This window comes from Microplitis demolitor, chromosome 7 (assembly GCF_026212275.2).
Source record: "Microplitis demolitor isolate Queensland-Clemson2020A chromosome 7, iyMicDemo2.1a, whole genome shotgun sequence".
Taxonomy (NCBI): domain Eukaryota; kingdom Metazoa; phylum Arthropoda; class Insecta; order Hymenoptera; family Braconidae; genus Microplitis; species Microplitis demolitor.
Genome location: NC_068551.1, coordinates 1,506,343 through 1,532,545, shown reverse-complemented (window position 1 = coordinate 1,532,545; position 26,203 = coordinate 1,506,343). Strand labels below are relative to the sequence as shown.

Genomic DNA, 26,203 nt, shown 5'->3' with positions numbered 1-26,203 from the left:
AAATTGTTTATTTTATTGGGATATCGGGTAGTCATCATTAAGCTTGTGAACACGCCAAACAAGTTTGCGTTTGCTGTATGACAGCAGGTGCAGACTATTTGGGAGACTAAGAGCTGAATCAACTACCGCGATCAGCCTTCACTGGTATTTAGTAGACCCAAAGTCAATGACGAGCAAACTCTACTAAACCCTTTGCTAGGATTTCGACTAATTGGACCTCTGTAGAATACAGAGGTCAATTATCTATTGTAACAAGTTTATTATCACTAATTAGCTCTCCAAATTTATCTACACGAAGAAAAATAGACAAAAAATCGAAAAATTTTTATTATGCTGTCACCGAAACTTTAAACAGGAAGTTGAGTCGCCAAAAAATTATTTTATGCTTAAAACTTATTGATAACTTTTAATAAAATTTATATTATTATAAATATCTAAAATATAAATTATAGTAGAGTATAAAAAATTTTCAGGCTTCAATTATAATTATCTTGGGTAAAAAAATTTGATTTGGTTTCTTTAAATTTTTATAAAAATTTTAAGATTTTGATCTAGAGACGAAAAAAAAACAGACTAATAAAAATAATAGGCAGTAAAAGTCTAATTTTGGTCTGGATAAAATCAAATGCATGATGCGAAATTTTGAGAGAAAAAAAGTCTGATTTTGATCTACAGGTGACTAAAACCAAACTGAAAATTATTGAAACCCTGTCTCGTTTAAATTTTTATTTTATTTACAACAGATCAAATTTTCCGACCTGGAATAGTGGCGTAATAATTTTTTGGCGACTCGACTTGTTCAAAGTTTCATCGTCAGCACAATGGATTTTTAAACTCTATTCTTCTCCATGTATACCAGCTACAAAACTTTCCGATTCAATGATCTATTTAATTTAAAAAAAAAAAAAATCTGTCAATAATTAAATATTAAAAAAACTAAAACCGGTAAATAAAATTTTTCAACGGTAATTTTAGTAAATTTATCTCAAGTTTACATCCTAGTCCCATGAGGGCCATGTAACCCATGAATCCGTGACTTGGTCCTAGCATGCTACAATGAATACAATACACAGAACCGGAAATTAACTCACCTTTTTCTCGGCGGTCGCTGTGAGCTGCTGGAGCCTTTGGGTCATGTTCGACAGAGACTGCTCGAAGGCTGACACGACGTGGGCCTGTAACAAAAAAATACAAAAGTCCCATTGAGTAAAAATCCATTAAAACACTCGTTGTAACTCAGCCATTTAAAACTCCTTTTCAAACTTTCTCATTACTTAATAAATATATATATGTATATATGTAACAAATGATATAATTTATAGATCACTCTTATGAAATAAATAACAAGTAATCTATATATGTAGGTACATATAAATTCCAATGATTACAACAATTGATATTAAATTTTTTATTTTTTTTTTCAGCCAGACATGGAAGTAAAAAGTTTTATTAATGTGCAATGCGATGTATTGTCATGCGTTGGTGCGTTGAGTGAATTTCCGTCGTCCACATTTAGTTGTTATGTTTAGTATGTAATCTAACAAGTACATACTTGTATTTGTACTCATACTCATACTTATAGTCAGTACTCATACTCAGACTATGTATTATTATATTTACAAGTGAATAACGATGGAGAAGTTAAGACTCATAATTATCCGCAACTCGACACGCTGACTTAGAACCATATAATTATCAAGGATATTTCCCAAGCTTTAATCCATGATACCGGTATTTAACTTTCCTGGTTGGTATCAGACACTCTGTACTGAGCCAAGTAGAGTAAGTATTTATATTGAGCTGAAGCATTATTATATATTATATATTGTGCGCTACAGGATACAGGAATAAACTTTAATAATATTGGAATTGGAATTGTAATGTAAAAAAAGCTGGACTGGACTGCCAGTCTTTGAGCTGAATGCAAACGCCCCGAACACATGCAATGTCCTGGAGCATTTACTTTTGACTTAATGTATATATATAATATGTAATCTTGAGTCGAGTGTGTAGTAATTTACTGATTGTGGGACAGACCATAAATAAATCCGGTGTATATGTATTTTTAATCCTTAAACAAACGCCGTAATTTTTATACACTAACCCAGATAGTGTTAATCTCACGTGATAGTTTTTTTTTTATCTTTATCATAAGTTTTGTTGAGCTAAAAGAGATAAATACAACTGCTTGGCACCACAGAGTCTTTTTAAGGAGTCTCCAAAGGCTTCTTGAGTTCGTCATCCGGTCGGGTGATTTAAATGTATCTAGAACTGTATTAAAAACCAGCTCTCTTAAACCTAGATAAATTATTCAAGAGCCCAATCTTGGTATAAATTTAAATTTACTAGCGACCGGGTATTGGTGATTTTTAGACTTTAATTTAGTGTTGGCTTTACGCAGTTAATTTTTGTTTTTAATCAAGTATTTTATTTTTTATTTTTTCGGGTTCACGAGAGTTCAAATTTCGCGCGCAATCATTTTTTTGTATTCTGACTACTGATTGTCATACCACAATATTTTCGAGGCTTTTTCAGTGTAAAAAAAAATGCCCTGCGTATTTCGATGTCAATTCGATGAGCATTTTGATTTCAAGTCGATGAGCATTTTGATGTCAAGTCGATGAACATCTTCTCTGAGTGTCAATCGGTTAATTTTTTTTAATTTGCTTACCAATTATCAGCCTAAAACATTTTCGAGGTTCTTTCAATCCTTAATAAAAAACTAGAACCCGTGTCTCGCGCATATTGTTTTTCATATATATTTTCATGCTGTCTTTAGCCAATCAGGTGTTCGGAAAAGAGACTTCATGTACAGCTCAGCTCCTTTTTGTTACAGGATCGGTTGGTTGTTTGTTGATTTTTTGTGGTCTTTTAACCGTTGGGTTGTACGAAAGTTCCGAGTAGTAGTTAGGCCACGGTAGGATAAACTTGTGTAGTGTAGAGTATCGTGTAGGCGCAAACTGACCCACAAGACGACCCAGAAGTCGACCCACACGACTCCAACCGTTATATCTATGTTTTTGTTTTATTATTATAATTATTATTATCATTATTATTTGGACTTTATTTTTTTAAAAATAACTTTTACTGAGTGAAGGTCGGAGATCAATAGTCAAGTTCTTTCATATCAGTCTTGGCTTTGAATTGGGCGGGGCTTAAATTATTTAAATTGTATTTAAATTAGTTAATTTTTTTCTTTTTTCATAATGAACAAAATTAATGGACGCTGTTAAAACAAGCCCGAGTTAGCAAGCGGGACAGGCAACATCTACATCTCTATCGGAGCGAACAATCACAAGACTCCAGGGTAATATGTGTCTTGAGTTTTAAACTCTGAGTGAACTGTTTTAAAAAGTAGAACAATGCGTCTATATAAATTTAAATTTACATGTATATGTATATGTATATGTATATATATATATATTTATGTAAGTGTACTTAATAATCTTCATCAATTGATGTTATTATTAATTTGCTTGGCGGTTAATTTTTAATTGAAAATTACTCCAATTGATTTATTAAAGTGTTTACAAATTTAGATGCCTATTATGTAATTACTGTAACATTGAAACTCCTACGATAATTTATATAATGGATATAGGTATAAATAATTCATGTACTAAATTTGAATCAACGAATCTGTGACCTGGATACCTGAGTTTTATACTCGGAAGTATTAAATAATCGGATAAATATCCGGTGTGATTTACTCCCACGTAATTTTTTTTTTCAATAGATCTTTATCTATGGTAGTATACACGTATCGTATTAATCGGGAAAAATTTTCAATAGTTCCATTTAAAATGTTATATAATACTGCATTCATTAGAGGAAACAATAAACTTACATGCAGTGAGTTCGAATAATTTATGGCGGTATTAATTTTTCCATTCGCCATGAAATTGTGAAATTTTTTAGTCTATCCTATTGAAATTTTTTTTTTAGTTCTTAGATTTTGTAATTGAGGATTTTTTCAATTTTTTAAATTAAAATTTTTATGGAAAAAAAAATATTCATGGATTTTTAAAAATTTCAAAAATCGGAGACAGGAAAGGGGCCACAGTTTCAAATTTAATTTAATTTTTTAAAAAATGAAATAATTAAAAATTTCAAATTTTTTTTGAGTATAAAAGACTTCGGGTAATAAGTGTTCCATTATGGATAATTAGTAATTAAGTATTTTTGCAATTTTTTAAATTAAAAATAAAAAAACCCGCGAATTTTAAAAAATTTCTTATTTTAAATAATCGCGGGCATTTTTTAAAGTTTAATTGAATTTTCTAATAAATTGAATAATTAAAAAAAAATTTAATATCAAATTTTCATTGAATATAAGAGACACTGAGGTAATAAGTGTTCTATTACGGACCAAAAAATACTTAATCAAATTATATAAAGTAAATAATGTAATTAAATTAAATAAAATTATTTAAGTATGTGGTTACAGTTTTTAGTAACTTGCACTCATTATTTTTTTTTATTTCGATACTAAGTATTTTAATGTTTTATTCATCATTGGTTAACTTTATTGTAGATAAAAAAAATAAATGCAAAGACTCAACAGCTTTAGAATGAACACAAGTAAACTCTTGTCTCTCGTGCTTCCTTACGGTCAAGAAATAATCATGTCATGTTTTTGCCACCGACTTCCAGGTCGTAGTCATAATGTTTTTATTACCAGTATGCAAACGCCCTCGAAATAAAAGTAAAGCAAAAATAAATATATACATACGGGTGTTAGCGAGTAAATGCGAATTAAATGTCTGCTTTAAATTTAAATCCCGTAAATAAATAATTAATATTTATAATATTTTATGGTAGAATAATTAAAAATAATTATATTAAATAATAATTCATGATATTAAATATAATTAAAAGCTGCATATAATCTTTGATGCGTTAAAAATTAAGTGGAGTAACAGTTGCTAAAATATTACTGTCTCTTTTTAATTCACACGACTTTCACTTAACTTGTTCTCTCTTACTCGTTAAATCTCATGTGAAATATAATATTAAGCGTCACGCTTGTCGAGTGTGTAAAAGCGATTATATATTTTTTTACTTTGGGGTTTTAATTTTTAAGTACACTTATATATTTATATTTTTTACTGAGTAAAACGTGAACTCATATTCTGTTACGTATTTATTTTTCAGACAGCTTTGGAAGCTTCTTTAAAGTTAAACACACGTATGATAAATTTGTTATTTTATTGGACATTGCGGGTATTGGGAATCAAAAAATTCCGATAGTGAAATATGTGAGGATATGAAGGTAAAAATAACAAAGAATAAAGTAAATGGACAGGTGCGTAACATTGATACAGCTGGAATTATTTTACTTGGGCACAGGTAAAAAATTATTTACTTATAGTCTCGAGTTGCTGACCGCAGCAATAAAACAAGTGCATTCTTACCCTCAGACAGCTGATTTATTTCATTATTAATTCAACTTTCTTATAATTGAACTATTTTTTTTTCTTTCATATTAAAACATTTTTTTAAATTTTAATTGTAATTTTTTTTTTAATGAAAATAAAAAATTTATTCTTAACGTTTCTGTTCTCATAAATTTTTTAAATTAGGTTCCCATATAATAAAAAAAAAAAAAGAAAATTTCGTCAAATTTTGAATTTTGCGAGTTTCAAAAAATAAAATTTAAACAGAGTAAATTTTTCAAAAAATTATCTACTTTTTTTTAAAATTAGACGTCCGCGTAATTTTATGTGCCCTATTACGGACACTAAAAATAATCTCGAGTTAAATTAAATGATAATCTTACATTTATTACAAGTTGAATTAAAAAAACTAAAGTTTAAAAAAAAATAATTATTAAAGCAAAGTAGGGTGTCAAGCACGTCTAATTATTCAATCGAGTCTTGCCTACGCTTCCATTCGTAATATAACATATAATATTATACAAACCACTCGTCATTCTTCGCATTTACTCCTGACATTTTAATACGTATTCATATATATATACTAAAAATGATTTTAATTTGACAGACGTCCTGTTATATTTCTCAATAAAAAACCAAAATTGTCTATTTAAATAAATCGCGCCATTAAAAATATTTATGTAACATAATATTATAATATATATTTATATATATAAAGAAAAATAACTTTTATTGCTGATAATCTTTGAACTTTAATACCGAGCTTGCGTATTAAAATAAAAAGTACAACCGCAACTCACATTATTGTGACATTAAGTGACAATTTACCTGCAACGAGGGACAGCTACGGTGTCGATATTTCCTGGTGGCTAGTTCCCACCAAGGTATCACATTTTCGCAGTGTCTTGGTTTAACAGAATTGCTAACTGCGTGTTCGTACAGTGGTTCAAGTACCGGTACCGTCGCTGATAATCGCCTGGTCGGCAAAAAATCACGATCTTTGTTGGTGTTGCTGTTGCTGCTACTGTTATTGTTGTTGTAACTATTGCCAGTTGATGTCGATGACGTAGAATAAGGAGACGCGGGAGATGAAGCAGCCGAAGAAATAGAAGAAGCTGATAGCAGCGAAGACGATGAAGTATTAGCACGTCGTGGGAGCGTAGCGAATCCAGGATGACAAATTAAAGCATTTGAATCATCAGCTTCTAATGAATTATGTCTTGTTCTTGACAGTGACAAATATTTGCTCGAGGTATCAACGCGGTGCAGTGAATTCTGCAGAATAACATCCGTTGCATCGAGCAAATAATTATCAAGATTACTTAGCACTTCATTTCTCACGTCAATTGTGCTCGAGCAACTTCGTATTGCACTGCAACAAGATGATTCTACTTCGTCACATTGTTTATCTGGACACTTGTTCTTCGATTTCCTGCACCTCGTTGGCAATGTCTCGTATCCTCTTTTCTTAATATTACAATCATTTGAATTGCAATCATCGGATTGGTTGATTTTGTTTGATGTCTCTCCTGGCGAGCGATTTATCCGGGGATCAAAAGTCACCGGAGCATTTGAAATATTTTTATTGTGATCTCGTCTGTCGAGAGTTGAACAGTCAAACCGATCTTTTAGAACGGTCTCGGCATCAAAGGACTTTGATATAAGTCGACGTCTATTTGCTGACGGTGATCTCATCACTACTTTAATGGCATTGCTAGTCAGTGGAAAATTATTATGACTACTAATACTACTGTTATTATTGCTATTATTATTATTATTATTGTTGTTGTTGTTGTTATTATTAAATGTTTCACTTATGGCATAGAGCGACTCTGTGGACTTGGTAGAGCAAGTAGCAGTTGATGTCGAACCAGTCGAGTGTCTATTAGTGTTGTCAATTGACGAAGAACGCGGCAGTAATTTGGGCGGAAGTTTGCCGAAAGAATTCGGACGAATTATTTGATGATTTATTTTATTTTCGTCTTCACCAAAGTCTGGGCTTATTGGTGGCATCGGCGCCATACTTATTTTCTTAGCAAGACTATAAAAGTTTTCCTGATCTTGACAGTCAGATTTACTGCGTATTACACCGTAACCACTTGTGTAACCAAATTCCTCATAGCTCTTATCTATCTCTGCGATATTTTTGTTTATATCCTCAATATATTTAGCTGTCGTCCGATATAAATCACCGCTCGGTACATAATTACTGTCAGTTATTATCATTTTATTTTTAATCTCTTTAGATTTTGGTACAGGATTTGGAATTGCGTAAATTGGTTGCTTAATTTTTTTTTTTGGCTTGTCTTTTTTGTTGTTCTGCTGAGTTTGATGCCCGGGTAAATATGTACGGGGACTTACACTGGCTATTAAATTATCTGGAGCAACAGCGTCGTAGTAATTTTCATCGTGGAATTTCTTCGTCGAAGAATCCAGAGACAACTTAGAGTTTTGCGTACAACTTTCCTTGGCTATTGAGTCATAAAGTCTATCATAATCCCCCGTGGGAATGTTCTTTTGCTTAGCAAAAGTATTGAAGACTTTTTGCTCACTTCTTTCTCCCGGTCTGCAGACTCCATTAGCTTCGGTTGAATTTTTTTGCTTCAACGTCCCATAGTTCTCGAGGAGTCTACTACACTTTGAATTTCCTTCCGTCCATCTCGGCACCTGGTGGATCTGCTCGCCGAGCGAAACGTCAGAAACAACAGCAAGCGCATACGGTCCATCTTTTATAAACTCTTCAGAGTCTGATCTGTAGACAGCTCGCGGTCTACTTCTGGGTCTTCTGATCGTGGCATATCCATCGTGAACTCTTCTCGAGCATACATTTATATCCATTATTATGGACACTTACAGCAAAATAACTACACTTTGTTAGACATTAATTCCATTTTATCATCAAAAGTCATTACTCTTTAGTTCAAATCACTAAATATTTTATGTATGGTTTTAATTATTATCTGAAAATAAGTAAATTTATCAAGAAATTGCTTGGACTCAAAGGTTATTATCTCAGATGTTTTTTATATTTATTTTTGAATATCGTTGCTGGTTAATAAGTTTATCTATGCCACGTGTCCCTCGACGATAAGGCGACATTAAAATAAGAAAAGGTACCGAGTTGGGCAACGACTACATTAATTTATAGTTTTAATTGATAAATGATAGTAAAATAAACAATTTTAAAATAACAGAATAAAGATGGATGACCCAGATCGACCTGACCAGTTAGAGAACTCGTTATCGAACCCGAGAGCGAGCCTATTCAATGATTGTACTACTATACATACCTCATATATTATATATTCTATAAAAGAGCTTGTGATTGGGACTACGCTAGAATTGTATACGAAAAATAAAAAAGTATAAATACGTATGCATTACACGTAATGTGATTCCTTGATAAAAGTTAAGTCTAAGCTAAGCCTTTTCTCATTTTTATCATTGTTATTTTTAAATAAAAGTTAATGACGCATTAGATTGCAAGGTGAAAGGAATACATGAATTAAATATTGGACAGATGAATTTAGTGAGTGAGTGAATGAATGAATTCGGCTGGATTGGATTACTTTTGAATGAGTATTAATTTGAATATAAATAAACGGAATTTCGATATGTATTTTATTTTTCCGAGTATTGATATTGTATATATAAATTAAATAGACGAGTTTAAATGATTGTCTGAGGGTTGGTTACCTAGAAAATATGTCGTTTGTGTTGATATTTTGGTTTTGATATTTTAAACTAATGAATTTTATTTTTATAGTGTAAGAAATTTTTCATAAATCTGAACTAAGTCGACGATAATTTTTTGATTTTCTTCAAACTGATAAATTTGAAAAAAAAAAAATATTTAAAAAAATTACACTTATAGATTTTTTAATTATCTACATGTGCATTTTTTTAGTTTTTTTTTTTGCAATTAATTTGTTGAAAAAAAAAATGCAAAAATTTTAAATTGTCTGCCGACTTCAAGATTATATTTTTTCCATATGAAAAAAAAACATATACGGACACATTCGGGAAAATCTGCATATATGTAACATATATATATTAATATATGTCTCAAGAAAATTTGTATTTTTCAAAATTTATAGTAAAAAAAATTTCTGAGGGCGATAAAAAAAAAATTTAGCGGCAAGAAATCCTGATTTTCTGTGTATGGCGTATGTTCAAATAAAATCCAAGTAAAGTATAAGTATATTTATAAAGTACAAGTGGGATAGAAGATGCCAGAAGAAACGATCGTCTATCTTTAATCCTTGCTACGGGATATTGGTAACTCCATCATTATATACGAGATCGACTTTTCTGGCAGTACCACCCTCAGCGGATTATCCGAATAAGGCAGTCCCAGAAGCGCACCACCATCTAAAGATAAACTTTTATACTCAGTAACGTCTGCATTTACCGGATTTATTTATAAAAAGTTATACAAAATCGTCGACTCAATTTGCGGTTATTTAAATTAAATAACAAGGACGATAATTAATTTAAATAAATTTATGCGGTTTAGTAACGCGGCCTTTAAGCCATCAGTGTATTCAAAATTATTTTATGACGTAACGGATTTTTATTTACAGCCATGACATCTAGTTACTAAATATTTAGAATTTAATGACCTCGTAATACTGGAGTTTATATATTTATTTTGACAGTCTGATGATATTGAAATAGAGAATAAGAACGAGAATGAGAACGGGAATGAGAATGGAATTATTATATTGCAGATTCTATATTTAACGATTAGCTAATACGAAACTCGAATGGTGATTTAACTTTTGATAGTAGCAGAGTCTCAGAGTATTCATTAAATCTGTCTAGACACCATAAGCCTCTGAGGAGCCGTATCGTACTGAATAAGACACGACATATTATAATGAACAAGAAGATCTAGTCTGAGAAGTATATCGATTATGAGGAAGGATTGCATCCATGGGAAAAATTACTGCTTCAATATTATTGTTATATTATATATAAGATGTCTCACTTTATAAATATGTGTAAGTAAGATAAATAATCCAAGTGGCGCATCCGCTTTCTGCTGACACGGTTATTCAGTTTACTTGCTATTTTGTATTCTAAACCCGAGAATATGCCACTATAGCGATCTAGGTAAACAACTGAATAGAATGAAATACTTTCTCACATGATTTTATCATGAAATTATGTACGGAGAATAAAGAATAATGAAAGAGATTGGAGAAAAAAAGTACATTACGAGGGCTGAAAAATCTGAGGAAATATATACATTAGATGTATGCGGGTTTAAATTATTTAAATATATTTATTGTGAGGATGAATGTATAAAAATATGTGTGACTGATTTTGATACGGCGGCTAAAGGGCGACGAATATGTGAAGGAGGATAATGGCGAGTGAAGAAAGAGCTTAAAGAAGTAAATAAAGCGAATGTTTTTTAGCCTCGCGGGCTACACTTAACTTAGACGCGAGTAGTTTCTTCAACTTGGATTCCTAAAGGATCGGTTATAATCGCGTATGTATTGCCATAAAACCCCATGAGACAAGAAGATAGGCGAGGAAAACTTGGAATCGTGCTGATGATAATTAACCAGCACCTTCTATATACTTGTTCTTAGCTGGATTTCTTGAGGTACCGTTTATCGTTTTACGCGCCGCGCTTTATTACCGTGAATCTTTTCAACGCTCGTGGATAGGTTTAATATAAAGACATAGTTCACTGTTATCTTTCCTGTGAAATAGCGAAATAGTATAATGGATGAGTTTTAAAGTATAGGCAAAATGTATGAATATAAAAAGCCGAAATTTTGAGTTAAGGGAGTAAATATAAAATTTATACCCATGTAAAAAAATTTTCTTCTGAAAATGTTCCCAAAGTTGACAGTTCTGAACTTTGAGTTTATCATTTTTTGAAATTTAAATTTTCAATCTCTAGACCTCGTCCATCAAAAAATTTTATAAAATCCAAAAATGTTCATGGTTGATTTGAATTTTTTTTTTTTTCGTTTTTCAAACTAGCAAAATTTTGAAATCGAATTATTTTTACCTCAAAAATTGAGAAATTAAGACTCAGTTGAAATTTTTTTTTATTCTTGAATTTTCAGTTTAAAAAAAATCAACGTTCAGAATAGTTTCAAATTTTGAAATTCACGGTTATGAATTTTTTTGAAAATTTTTATGACTTTTTTACATGGATACGAATAAAAATAAAAATTGTTTAGTCGGGAGTAGACGTATTTATTATATTAGATAAAAGAATATAATAAAGTCTAATACGCTTGAAATAAAATCTTGTGGTTTGTGAAAAAGAAACGTTGGACGTGTCTCTGTACTTGTTTTTATTATTTTGTTCTTTCATTCTTCATCTGTTGAAGAGAGTAAGAGCAAGAGTAAGATCAAGACGAGGTGAAGAGAAAGAGGAAGAGGAAGACGACGATGAAACCTCGTCCACTTTTTCCTTACGACCATTCCACGGATCTAAGCAATGCCTTGACGTATCATCTACCAACGTTCATCTTCCTGTCGACATTCACCTGGTACTTGACCAGTTGGACCCGTACGCCGGTGAATTAACTCTTACATTGTTCGCTAACAATTACATAGTTATTTATATTTTTTTATTTACGATTCCCGGGTCGAGCCGAGTTGAGCCCGCCGAGGAATGTCTAATGCTCAATGGAATGAAATTTATTATCAGCATTATTGAAAGTTATATTGGAGATGAAATATTCAAGTTGATATACATGAGGGTAATATGTACAACTGAGACCACTTGACACTTGGTTGTAAGAATAACAGACAAAAGGAATGACAACGAGGCGACTTTTAATAAGCCAGAGAACGGGATTGGCCCGCGAGTTGGCTTCAATCAAGACGACTCAGGGCCTTACAGTTTCTCTTTTTATTTCATTGTCCTCACAAATTATGAAAAATTATAAATTTAGCTGCAAGTTGACAAACAAACTCAAATAAATAATTAATCGACCGTCGATATCTTGAAAACAAATAAAAATTCACTTAAATTGAATAAATAAATAATTATTTATTTAAATTAATTACTGATAGTATGACAAGTGCTCAGACTTGAGCATAAATTTAATCTTTTGAAATCATCGAGGTGTTATTCAATCGAAGGACAATTTAACAAAAGTATGACAAGTTATTTAAATAGCCTGCGTATGTATATTTTATATATAAATATATAAACATAAATAAATAAATGTAAGATAAATGAAACGAGTCTTGATTATGATGATCGATGCTACTGGTTTTTTTAGCGACGCGATATTTTTTTACGGTGACATTTGCTGAGGATTGCTCATGCCCGTTGCTCGGGTTGGTTTTGAATTAAAAAATCTACAGTAAAAAAAAATATACACAAAAAAACCTGACGGGAAATAGATATATAGACGGTTAAGTGGCTTTGAGTGTCCATTAAAGTTATTTAAAATGCTTCGGAGAATTATTCATGCGAGCATAATAAAGGACCGACATTAGACATTCACTAAAAAGTCGTACAAGGTAAATTTTATTTATTAACGCTACTGAGTAAAAATATTTATCTTTTTAGATACATATATATGTATGGGTAATTGTTTTTTGTCTTGAGGTATTTTATAAAATGGGTGTGATGAATGCGTTAGACGTATGAACTATATAGTCTAGAACGTCAACGATTTGAGAAATGTTGGTAACATAAAAGAAAAGTATTTGAACGGTAATACGAAAAAGGAGCGATGATCTTTTTCCGAGAGATTTTGCGAAATCAGAGTGAAGGAGGCTTTGCCCTTAATCCGCTTTATGTTCTTTTATTTATATATTTATGTATTATATTTAATGAAATATGAAAAGTAATTGACGTATTCAATTTTTTTAAAAACATAAAAGATAAATGTCCATATAAATTTTTTTTTTTTATAATTTGAAATGACTGGCTGGAAAAAATCAATAGTAATTTCGGATTGATGTGAATTTTTTTTCAAACCCGCGGGTAAATTTCCCTTGACGGGATTAAAAAAATAAAAAATTTTCTGGTTCGAACTTTGAATTCACTCCGATTTAATCCACGTCTACTCCGCAATTTATTTTAAAGTGCAATGGGGCAAAGATTAATTTTTTATGATCATGAGCATGAGTACTAATGAGAAATAATTAAATTATCATTGGTATTGAAAATAAATTACAGGAATTTAAATGTAACTGCGTATTTTTTTGGATAATTAGCTAATTATACATTGTAGGAAATATAAAAATTAAAAGGCAGGGCATGTAAATAATTTAATCGAATGTAAATTACCGATGCTAATTAATAAAGTCCACGTATACGTATTTTTTTAAACTGACGTAAGAATTATTGTAAGCACATCCGGTTACAATGGGAATAATAAATATAAATAAGTAATAAGGTAATAAAAAGATAGACGTGAGGATTGAAAAACACTAATCGTCACGTCTTAGAAATTACTTTGGAGTAAAAGAAAAATAATACATCATAATGGAAAAATAGTCAAGGACTTTGAAATACCAGTTTGAATTGTTGGTTTAACTATATCTTTAGAACTCAATAAAGTCTCTATGTGTAAAGTGTAAATCTCTGAAAAGCCCGACTGCAGTCTACTAGTCTACTATACACTATACACTCGGTAGCCCATAGCTATACTAGGATTTACTTCTTACTTGCTATATATTATTCTTTTTCTTTTCATTTTTATTTTCCTCTGGTTTTCCTCTTAAAAAAAAAAAAAAAGGGGCCGAGTCGTAAATCCTAGAGAAGAGAAAAGTAAAAAGGGACGACTACGGTTACCGTAACTACCATTACTTTACTACCACTACTATTTCATGGTAACTAAATATATATACATGTATAAGACTATTGGCATTGTCCAACGAATCCTATGGGGACCATTCGACGACACGACGATTGTAATGCCTGTGTAAATACGTGACTGGGAATGCAAGACGCGTTTCTCACCGAATATATACTAAGACTACAGTAATACAGTAATACACACTGTGCAGACAGTACTGAGTACACAGAACACGGTACTGAATGTATACAGAAGGCAACAGAAGGTACTGAAACACATGGAATATATGTGTTGTTATACCTAATGCCTTTTCTCATGTAGAATAAATTACCAATAGCCAAATGCATACTACTGCATTTTTATTTATGTATTTTTGTCAACTACGTGCGTTGCATTTAACTTGTCTCCTTACAATGTTATTATTACTATTTTTTTTTAATTTTTACTTAAGCTACTTTGCATTACATAAACTACCGCAATCTAAATTCATCGCAAATGGCCCTTTTTATTTTTAAATTATTTTTAATTGCAAGCGATGGTGATTATTAATTAAAATTTAAATTAATTTCCAGAGCCCGCGCTAACGAGATCGAGCGGTTTATAATTGCGTGTAAATTTAATTTTTAATTTACAATGAAAATTAAAGGGCAGCAAATGTCTTGATCGAGGCGAGATAAACGCACGTGTCCGCGAGTTTTTAAATAATTCTATCAGTTTATCACTGCTTAGTAAATTAACAAAGCATTGAGTTGTTATTATGGATATTAGTAAGTATATATAAATGTATGTTTATCGAAGACTAAATTCTAATCAGTTATTACCAATATTCTTATCATCGGTCGACAATCCATAGATAAACAACATACTTGAATAGATAGATAGAAAGCTACTAAAAACATCGATAATATTTGAATTATTATTTTTAAAATTATCGGAGTGGCCTTTGAGTCAACAAGCTATTTCTCCAGGTACTAACTTTGTTTTGTTAAACGTTACTTGTACATATTTATATAAATATGTATACAAGTTAAACAAAATCGCGGAATAAATTATGTTATATATTAGCGATACGACCGGATGACTTCCTCGTAGTGATCATCAGGGAACGGTTTAGTCACGATAATTACCAGATGTTGTACTCGATTCCATCACGAGAAAACCTTTAACATTAGATCATCTACTGATTAAATGTAAACACTCGGAGCGAACCATGAAAATTTAAATATTTAAATTAAATGGCAGATTTTTAATGCCGATTATTTTTAACTACGATGATTTTCTTTTGTAAGTACACTGGTTATTTTTGGTAATCACTGGGCTATTGTATTCCACATATTTGTTTTAATCGACATTTATTTTGAGTACGGAGTGATCTAGCGCGCATGGTCGCGATCGATAATAAAACTCTTGTGCGCTGCGCGTCTCAACGCAAACTGGCGGGAGCATGAGAGAGTTACTTGTTAGATCCTCCCTTCCCTTCTTATTCTTTCACTGTATATATGTGTGAGTGTCCGTGTGTTTGTTCATGTGTATGTGTGTGTGTGTGTGTGTGAGTATAGATCCTCTACTGTATTTTACGGGGTACGGGGTACCAGTGGTATAGATCTAGAGATGCTCGTTGATTGGTTTAAGTACAGTGACCTGTCTCGAGTCTTTTACTGGTGCGTTGGTAATTCAACGCTCTCCTGTACTACCAATCACACTCATTTTAGAATTCTTGGCGCGTAAATTAAACTCGGGATTTAACCATTTAGATCAAATCGTTGTTATAATAATAATAATCATTATTATCTTGAGCATGAGATCCTTATTATCGCGTTACCAAGTAAAGTATCTTGGAAGATTTAAAGATAAATATAAAAATAACTAAAAAAAAAATTAAACTCACGTTAGTTGACAGTTGGCTGGTCAACGAGTGAACTTTTTCCTGCGCGTCAAGCAACTCTCGGCGTAATTTTCTCAGCTCGTGAGCCTGTTTTTCTTCAGCAGAGCTATAGAGACTACTTGCAGTTGATACCAAGGAAACTGAGGAACCATGAACTGAAAAATGAAAACCAAGAAAGCGTGATTTCACAAAATCCTTTTAAATTTATCATTATACTAAAGTTAACTCCATCTTATTATCATTTGAGTTTTTAGTCAGCGATAAGGAGCTTTTTGTAATAAAACGGGTCTTACTGTCATCGTCTTTATGGACGTGCTGATAAAGATTAGGCGGCTGTCTGGAGGCGTGAGTGGGTGTCGGGGACGTAGGTTGCGACCAATGTTGCCCAGCACATCCTGCCGAGCCGACTGGAACACTATAGTAGGGCTCGCCGCCGACTCCAATCCCAATACCAACTTCCTCGCCGACTGATGAAGACGCTCCGCTGCCCCGAGTTAGCATTGATGGGTACATTTTCTCGCTCTTTGTCGATCTGTCAAAATAATTATCCAGAATCCATTATACACAGCTTAATATTTGTATACACATATATATTATTTACGATGATAATTAGAGATAAAAGCTTGATGATGATGGAATTCAGCCAGGTCAAGTGTCTCTGCGTGTAGGCAAGTGTAATTTAAATAAGTGTGAGTACTAAAAGCTGCTTAAAAGCATCAACAATACCTTGGCAATGCACGCTCTTAAATTATACTTTTTTTCTTGTTATGCACCTTACACTTGACGTTTTAATTATTTTATTATAATTATTATTTACATATATTTAATTAAACACACAGTGTAAAAGCTTTTTTAATAATCATTAGGTCGCGAACTCGGGTGTTGATGTGCGTTAGAGTTATAAATTATATTTTTTTTTTCGCTTATTGTACCTTGGGAATGTCCTGTCCCGCAGATGGCTAAAATATTATTATCAAAGTTATTTTATATAAATACTAAATAAATATCTTTATCGCGACGCGGCAATGCGCAAATTAAATAAATTATTTTTTACAGTCAAAGTTACAAGCGGTAATCACTGAGACGAGATTGCTCTTGAACTGATCATGGACGATGACTGAGGCGTATGTCTTGTCGTGTTAAGTTAATAAAATAACAAACCTGATAGAATTGCTTCTATTTAACCGCGGAGGTGCTGGCGACCCACTCGAGTCTCGCTGGTGCATCAGTAATCGCGCGTGGCTCAAACTGGTTCTATGAGATCCTAATGATTCGACGCTATCAGCCTCGCAGAGTCCCATGCCTGCAAATATATATGCAAATAATTATTTTATTGTGCCATCAATACTCAATTAAGTGAAATTAAATGGCTCAATTAACTCATTAACTGCCAACAAGACACTAAATAAATAAAATAAAGTAAATAACAAACCTTGAGATCTTCCACTGGGCGTATACGTGTTGCTGTGTCTCATCCAAGAAGTAGCGTAGGGACTATTCGGTGCATAGTAGCTCTGTATATCCGGCGCAGCGTAATTGCTGCAGGTGTCACTGAGACTGCCGTCAGAGGGTTTCAGAACCCGGGGAGTGAAGCCTGCGGTCGCTGGACCGGGATTACCTCCGCGGTCGCGGTGATGAGCAGACGCAAACAGAGCAGTGAACTCTGGACTCCCGGGTTTTGGCAAACTCTGAGACCCCAGCATCAGTCTGTCTCTGACTGATTGGGACAACTGGCTCGCACTTGGCCCAGTGAGACTGTAGCTCTTGTAATGGTGACCTTGGTTTGCAACCGAGTTGGCTTGGAGCTCAGTGGTGCACGTCTGAGTCCCGCCGGAAACTTTAACCTGAAAGTCAATGTCATGTCTGTTACTGATATATTATTTATAGGCAAAGTTAGCCTGGTAATTTATTAAGTCAGTCAGCAAGCTAGTTGCGGTTGCAACTTAGAGCTTGTTTACTTATTTATACACCAGATTTACCTTAGTACGTGGTACGGCACTGACTTGTGCAGTCCTCGTAGCGTCTTTCCCATTCTGGACTCCATTGGGACTGGGACTGGTACCAGCGCTGTGTCTCTTAACGTATCCAAAGCTTTGTGGCACTCCTCTGACCTTGCTACTACTGCTCGTTGACGTGCCAGATGAAACTTTCTGCGGCTTTTCTCCGTTAGTGTACTCAGCCATGGCCTGTTTTCTGTGTTTGTCCTGAAAAAACAAACGCGTCAAAGATAAAATAGTTTGCTTTTAATTTTATTGTTGTTATTATCAACAAACCACAATAAAGGATAAAAGAAATATAAATAAAAGCAACTTTGGTGGCAATATTGATTACCTGCGATCGTCTAGAGGGACTAGGACTCGATGGCGCTCCCTCCTTGTCTCGTTCCCTGTCTCGTGCAGCACCAGCTTCTATATATTTTTTCCATTGTTGACTATTGGAATTACTATTATTTGGAGAGCAATTATTTTGCTGCTGTTGTTGTTGCTGCTGCTGCTGCTGCTGTTGTTGTTGCTGTTGATGCTGCTGCTGCTGCTGATGTTTGAATGCGGTGCTTTCAGTCTGCTGGGAGCTGTCAGACTTTTTTACATGGGGATGTCCCTGATGACGAGAGCTGACCACACGATACACTAGGTTGTTAGCCTGTTGTGTTTGGGGGGTGGCTGAGCCACTGCCGACGCCACCCCCCACGACGACACTGCCTCCTGGCACCCTCTAAAATTTAAAACATCATTATAATATTACTATGACTAAATTTAATTTGATTTTATTGTGTAGCTTAAAAAATATCCCTGGGTCAAGGGCTCGTGTTTAGGCGCTTAATGAAGAAGGACATGATTTAATATATGAACAAGTTATATATACAAATATATGTTACACAATTATACATTAGGCCATGATTCACGGTATGGTTATAGGGAACTGTAAACTGATATCGATGGCAAGCCACAAGGGTGTGCCCGAATCCATTGCGCCCCTCTTCCGGCTTACGCACTTTTCCTCTTGCCATTCACCCTACGCTGTATGTGAGTCATGGGGTGGAACTGACAGAAATAAAGCTATATAAGTTAGACATTTTCAAGGTCTCGTGTACGACAATACCAAGTTATATACTTGTCTTTCGGACTAATGTGTAGCAAACCGCAGATGAAAACAAAGGGTCTTGATGCTTAAGGACCCCACGTATAAGACGACCACGGAAATAAAATTTTTTATACTTTTCCCTTGGAACAAGTGCGGGACATAAAACTAAGCTTTGTCTTATTATTTTTTTATGTACGAAATGAGAGCCGTTATGGACCCGCTCAACTACTCTGACATTTTCCACCGCGCGGTTAATTTTTATCCAAGCGAACTTAATATTGGACATTAAAGTGCCGTAAAAAGTGGATTATTGCCTAGAGAATTGTCCAATAAGTAAAATAAACATGGATTTACATCTGTTTGCTTTGATCTTCAAGGTCGGAAAAAAGGAAACTCGATCGCAGCCAAAGTACGCGGGCGATTAATTTAATTTTTTTTATCATTACTGAAAATACCTTCGGCTATATCCCTGATGGAATTTTTTTTCAAATTCTTGGTCGTTAAATTATAATTGACGCATAATTAAAATTTTACCATTTTTCAGGATTTATTTTTTAATGACTTACCATACTCACTACGTGATTTAAATGTTTTTTTTACCCAACCACGAGGTAATATTTACAAAAAATTCATATTTTTATTCTCTATGATTTAGTAAACTCACTTTCGCATTCACTCTGTCGTTCCAATTTAACTCGATGCACGTGCTGTTGAGTATATATCGATTGCACGAGGGCGCGTAATCGGGAAATTGTAGTAGATACTAGAGTGTTGAGTTTGTAAAAGAAAATACGGAAGTTGAGGTCAATGACCATTTGCTCTTTGAGTTTTTCCTATTACTTATACCCGCAAGTTTAATTTCCTAACTTTTATCTCTTGCCCGCCACCCCACTTACTTTAAAAACCCGGATAAAAATTTCTACTCACTCACTAAATAATAAATCAGACATGAGTTGATTGAAGTACGTCCATTATTTATATTATTTTTTTTCCAACTAAAACTAAGCCGAAAAAAGGTATAGACTAACCCTCTTCCTCAGTGTATTGTATCGTATCGTATTTGAACCCTCACGGTAAAATATATGTAGTATATTACACTACATATATTGTATTTTAGGTTTAGTTGTACACGTATGAACCGCACGAACGTTAACCGTCAACTGCGAGGGTCGACGATTCATTGCTCACCGGTCCTACGCCCCCACTGACGTCTACTTCAATTCTATACGACAACAACAACATCAACATCAACAACAAAAACAACAATATTACAGCGGTACCAATAAATAGGCCCGTCCAGTTCCAGTCTCCAGTGCACTGAATCCGAACTGAATGACTCGATACTTGAATAAAAAATAACAAAGAGAAGTAAAAAATATAAAATAAAGTACGCAGACAGAAAAAGAGTAATTAAACTCTCGACAATCCACTTGGAACAAAAATTCGTTGTTACAAAGCAATCAATAAATAAATTGAATAAATTCATAAGATACTTAGCTTAATTAAATTACATGTATAAATATTTTTGATTCGTCCCCAGTCGAGTTCGAGGGTACATGAGAAAAAGGAAAAAAAATTGCCGAGAGTAGACTGGGTCTGAGAGACGTGATAGCGTAGGAGGATTATCTCAAGTGGATTACCCTTCTGCATATAAGCAGATACACGGGGGAATTTTTTTCCGAGAACTAGCAGAGCGGGCGAACGCTTTCCGCAACTCCAATACCATGATTATTACGAATTAGTTGGCGACAATTGTAATTTGTAGTAAAATTAAATGCGCGATGGGTAGATTTGCCCGCGACAAAGTTACAATTGTAATGCTGATAGTTATTATTATTGTTATTTTACAGATATTGATTCGATTGAATGACCTGCCGTGACCCGACTGTATAACTCAGAGCCCAACTTGGAATTGTTGGTAATCTTGGTCTTGTTCGTGCTAAACGAGTTTACCTCTTGTTACTTGTACGAGTACTCGGTCTAGTCTCATATATATATAGAGATGTAGATGTATACATGTATATATATATATATATATAGCTCTAATGTATTATCCTATCCGTGAGCTTTCAACCTTTACTAATCGCAGAGAACTGCTGCACGGTATTTTGTAACGCAAGCTCGAGCTTCGAGTTTTAACTCGAGCATAAGTTGTTTAAGCTTTTACTCAATCGTGTAGAAAAAAAGGTTTGGTCATTTAGTCGTTTAATTTGTTTAGCCATTAGACGAATAGCTGCTGCTTTTTGTTCTGTTTGCCCTGAGATAAAAACGCGACTAAAAAAAAAAATAAATATATAGAAGATAAAATAGAAAATTTTTATTGATCAATTTGGATTTAGCTGTAGAGTTTAGAGAAATAAAAGTATTGGATATCTGATGGACATTCATGTTAACATTTATGGACGGACAGTTGGTAGAACATGAGAATTCCGGAATAAAATTCATGGGTAAAAAAAATGAATAGGGGAAATACAAAAGGGGGTCATATGAGAATATCATATCTCTGTACAAGCACTGCTGGTATTTGGCAAGTTGTTTAAGTATAATGATAATAATAATAGTGGTTTAGTTTTAAAATAAAATGAGCGGTGGAAAAGTACATTGAAGTGAAACGAATGAGGATATTGATGAAGAGAACTCGAACTAATTAAACGTCAAGACTTTTAAGTGAGTCTGGTTAGTTGAAAAAGATGTTGGAAAAAAATACTTGAAAGTTTGAAAGGCTGCAGCGATTGCTAGTGATCGGAAGGATTCGATCCGCACAATAATATCTTGATTCGCGCATTCACGAGCAAGGATTCAAGAAGCATTTCGACGCTAATGAGCAATCAGATTTAATACGTTGTTGAATGTCAGTCGATCAATGAAATGTTTTGTATACCCAACTCGACATTCTGTCGCACGGTAACAGGCTGATGCTATAGACTGTGACAGTGCCTAGAGCTTTGAAAGCAGGTGATTTTGTCTGATAATTACTTAGTAGGTGGCTGTTTTTTTTTTAATAGCGAACCCTTTCACAGCTGTTGGGACTTAACAGCTGACGTGGGTTCATGATTTCTGGTGGAGAGAATAAAGACGTTGAGGGAATGAGGATAGGCAGAATGTAGATGTACAATAAACCCAAACAGACAATCTACTATTGTTTTTTTTTGTTGTAAGGCTTGATGATGTGTGTGAAGTGAAACGGAAATAATCGTTCGGAGGTATTACTTGGGATTAAAAGCATTCTTAACAAGGGGTGCTGATGAAATCGATACAAAAAATACGAATGTTCTTTTAAGCTTTTTACTACAGCCGAATTTATAAAGACTAATATTCCTGTATTTGTATTTTTAACTTCTCTTCAATCGGTTTTATTGGAAATTTTAAAAAAACTGTGCGACTTGACGCAGTTTTTTTTTTAATGTCTGGAAAACCTTCTGAGTATTTTTTAAATAAAGTCTGGGTTTGGACGAATGTACTCGCGTCTGAGTTGAAATATTTGCAAACTAAGTAATTGAGTTAAAAAAAATTTCAATGGCTATTGATAAAATTTATTTAAACTTACGGCTTATTAAATTCTAAGATCAATTTGACAAGTAGTTTTTAAAATAAACTTTTTAAAAATAATTATGGCGATTGATTTTAAAATAAAATCAACTCGATCTTTAATCTTTAAAAACTTTTTTGACTGCCGCAAGTTTTATTTAATTCAATTTATTAGTTTGAGAAATTGTTGAGGAAAAAATAAAATTAATCGTCTTTTCGACGGCAGGAAACGCTGGGGCTGGCAGATTTGATCGATAATCCCATTTTTTTTTTATGGTACTTAAAAAAAATAAATAAAATCACGCTAATGGATTTTATGTAAATGTTTAAAACTAAAAAAAAAAAAAAAAAAAAAAAAAAAAAAAAAAAAAAAGTAAAGTAGAATTACTTAGATCAGTAGATGAAAGAAACTGAAGCGAGTAATTTAAGAAAATTTAGATGTACTTGAGTTCATTTCATCCATTGGTGAAACGCTGGTCCGTAAAATGAATAGAAAGAACAGAAGGAAATAAATAAAATTAAAACAGTCTCGATTACGAACCTTATGGTGAGACGGATGCCCCGTGTGATGAGAACCGTGATTACCAGAGGGAATAGCTGCCAGGTCCTCGATCGTAAGCTCGGCCAGGGCGTCGTTTCCGCCACTGCAGCCTCCTAAAAGTCCGACTGTAATTCCACTGACTCCATCGCACCCGATTGTTGATCCATCTCGTGCTATGTTTGACGTCGGATGCCGGCTATTCTTTTGCACCCTCCTCGTGCTCACAAGTTCTTTAACCCCCGATAACTCCCGTCTCGAGCTGCTCACGTACCTGGAATTTGATTTATAAAACAGTTACAACCCACTTTCTGATGACAAACAAGATACACACTCGCCAATTAATGTTTTAAGCTCGTTAACATTTAACCACGTGTCGCTGCTAATTTATTTTATTTTCCCAACCGACATTATCATTTTCTTGAGTAAGATAAGAGACCCAGTACCCTATCATTCATGTAATGTACATCAATATTTACTAAACACAGATATACAAATATATGGAGAGATCAAGTACTAGTTCTCTATTGATGTACTAGTTCCCTGATCGGGTACTAATTTTCTGATCGGGTACTAGGTCTTTTACTTTATAAATTTAAATTTGTACCAGACTAAAAAAATAAAAAAAATAGAGGACAGAGGACAAGGAATAAGAGAAAAGTAACAATTGGATTAATTTAACGTCGAGTAAGTCAAGGTGTTGATATGTCGATTTGAATGAAAAGCTAATATATATAAATGCCCGAAGCGTTGGGTAATGCCAATTTGCAACGGCGATGGCTTTTATGTTTGGACTCACCACTGTCAGCAATTCAAAAGCCAGGGGAGCACTGGGGTGACTATAATTTCTTTCTTTCTCAGGTCTCTTTCTTCTCGCTCCGGGACACTCTCACAAAAAAATTAAATTTTACTACTATAATTTATAAATCCACCCGATTACTGAAATCAAATAACTCCAAAAACTTTTATATAAATAATCATATTTTTGACTTTGTGCTTTATTCATAACTTTGTCTCCCTTCGACGGTTGTACTTAACCCCTTCCAATAATAAATATTTAAAATTTAAAATTTTATTCACCCGGCAATCAAATCTTATACTTTTTAATGACCGATCGCTCAGATTTATCAACTGATTCATTGTCTCACCCGAGCTCAGCTCTTGTTCCAACATTTGAATGTACAAAATTTTATTTTATTTTTATTATTGTAGATTCTACTTGAGATACTTTTCCATAGCCCCAACACTCTACCCCGTATATTATTTTACAATCGATTTAAGTATAGCTTACAAAGCCTGGGTTTAATGTCAAAATAAATAAAAATCCATAGATAAATTTTATTTGCCTTAAAATAATAATATAAAATAAAATAAAATACCTTTGACGCCTTGACTTTTAATTTAAAATTTAAAAACACACCAATGCCTCGCCTAATAATTTATCAGCATCACTAGCCACTAAAGTGTCAACACAACCGTGAAAGCATGAAACTTGATGTAGACAACCACCTGATAAGTCGCTCAGTTGTCACGAGCAATAGTACAAGTATCTTAAAATTAGCAAGCGACAATGTACATTAAATGTAAATCGGTAATAAGGGTAGAAGTGAAATTGTAACACGAGTAAAGATGGGTAGTAAAGCTGGAGCTCGTCTGGCTGTCAGACACAACCTTCCACCCTGATAGTCTATTTGATCCTGACGCGCCCCCACTGTCAGCAACAAAACCACCCCTAACTCGGTCTTACACTTTTTCTACCCTAAACTCTGCCCTCTACCCTCCACCCTCTAGCTCCAGCTCTACTACGGCATTCTACAACTACCCAACTACCGAGACTGAGCCGCGAGATCGCAGCACCGGAAGTGCCCGTGGCATTGATCGTCCTCAAACCCTCTATATATATTTTCACATTCACGCAAGCGTACAAAAATGAATATAAACTACCGTTAAATCATCCCTTGTATACAAAATCCTCATTCTGGCGTCATCTATCGTTTTGTTCGGTCAACTAAAAGGATAAATATCCTTTTAACTTTATACCTGCCGACTTCATCCTTTCATAATTTTTTTTTTTTCTTATTTTTATTAATTTTCTAAAACTACTGAAACTCAAATTTCACACAAAGCTTCTTTTTAAAACAAGTAAATTTTTATTTATGTCAGAATAAGATTTTAAAAGCGGATGAATAATTTATAAAAAATAAAATATTACAATAGCTCGTTACTGGAATAAAATAATAAATAATTCATAGACAAACTGACACTGACTGATGGGAATAAATAAACTCTGTTATCAGTAGGCAAACTACAGCTCATTCGTATAACGTCATGCTGCGTCTTGTGTCCCGATCTATGTCTATCTGTCTTTCTTTGTGTCTTCGTCTATGTCTATGTCTATGTCTGTGTCTATGTCTGCCAGTATCTGATAGTGCTGCTGCTGGATACTGGGAGCTGGTAGACGTTTTCACACAAGCGAACCCAGCAAGTAAAACGTTTGAGTAGGAATGGTAGTTATAGTTGAGGTAGGAATTGTAGAATAGGCAGCGGCAACCCAAGTTATTGAGAATTCTGAGGACAATAGATGATACTTGACAAAGCAGAACTCAGTTATATTCCATTTCTCTGGCTCCTCTCGATTGTTATCGCGACAAACGACTAAGAACGGGTTTGATAGACTCGACACACGATAAAAAGTAAACTAGATAGATATATACCAAGAGCTTAAATTTTATGAAAAATAAATCTGTACAGCATCAACTTTGATCTCTGAGATTTCTATATCAACTGACTGAAATTTTATTTATATTTTTATTTTTATTGTGATACTGAATCGATTAGTTGAATTTGCCTGAGGGCACGGGGTTCAATGCTCGCAGGGTTCAAATCTCTCTGCGTTGGGTATCGAGGCAGGGACCAAATACCAAACCGAGATATCGAGGGCTTTTGGCTTAGGGGTTTAGGAGAAGGGAATGGTCGCTGCTCTGCT

At 33.7% G+C, this 26,203-nt stretch overlaps 1 protein-coding gene across 5 annotated transcripts in view; it reads right to left on the bottom strand.

Moving 5' to 3' along the window:
* LOC103570929 (protein sickie) overlaps positions 1-26,203 on the bottom strand; it is a 97,899-nt gene that overhangs the window by 5,037 nt on the left and 66,659 nt on the right. For all 5 annotated transcript variants that reach the window (XM_053740490.1, XM_053740488.1, XM_014442459.2 and 2 more), the window contains 8 exons: positions 23,221-23,491; positions 18,402-18,782; positions 18,050-18,274; positions 17,503-17,914; positions 17,232-17,373; positions 16,364-16,602; positions 16,074-16,225; positions 1,092-1,175 (listed from right to left, as the gene is read on the bottom strand). In XM_053740490.1, coding sequence (XP_053596465.1) covers positions 1,092-1,175; positions 16,074-16,225; positions 16,364-16,602; positions 17,232-17,373; positions 17,503-17,914; positions 18,050-18,274; positions 18,402-18,782; positions 23,221-23,491 — 1,906 coding nt within the window. The remainder of the gene's footprint in view (positions 1-1,091; positions 1,176-16,073; positions 16,226-16,363; positions 16,603-17,231; positions 17,374-17,502; positions 17,915-18,049; positions 18,275-18,401; positions 18,783-23,220; positions 23,492-26,203) is intronic.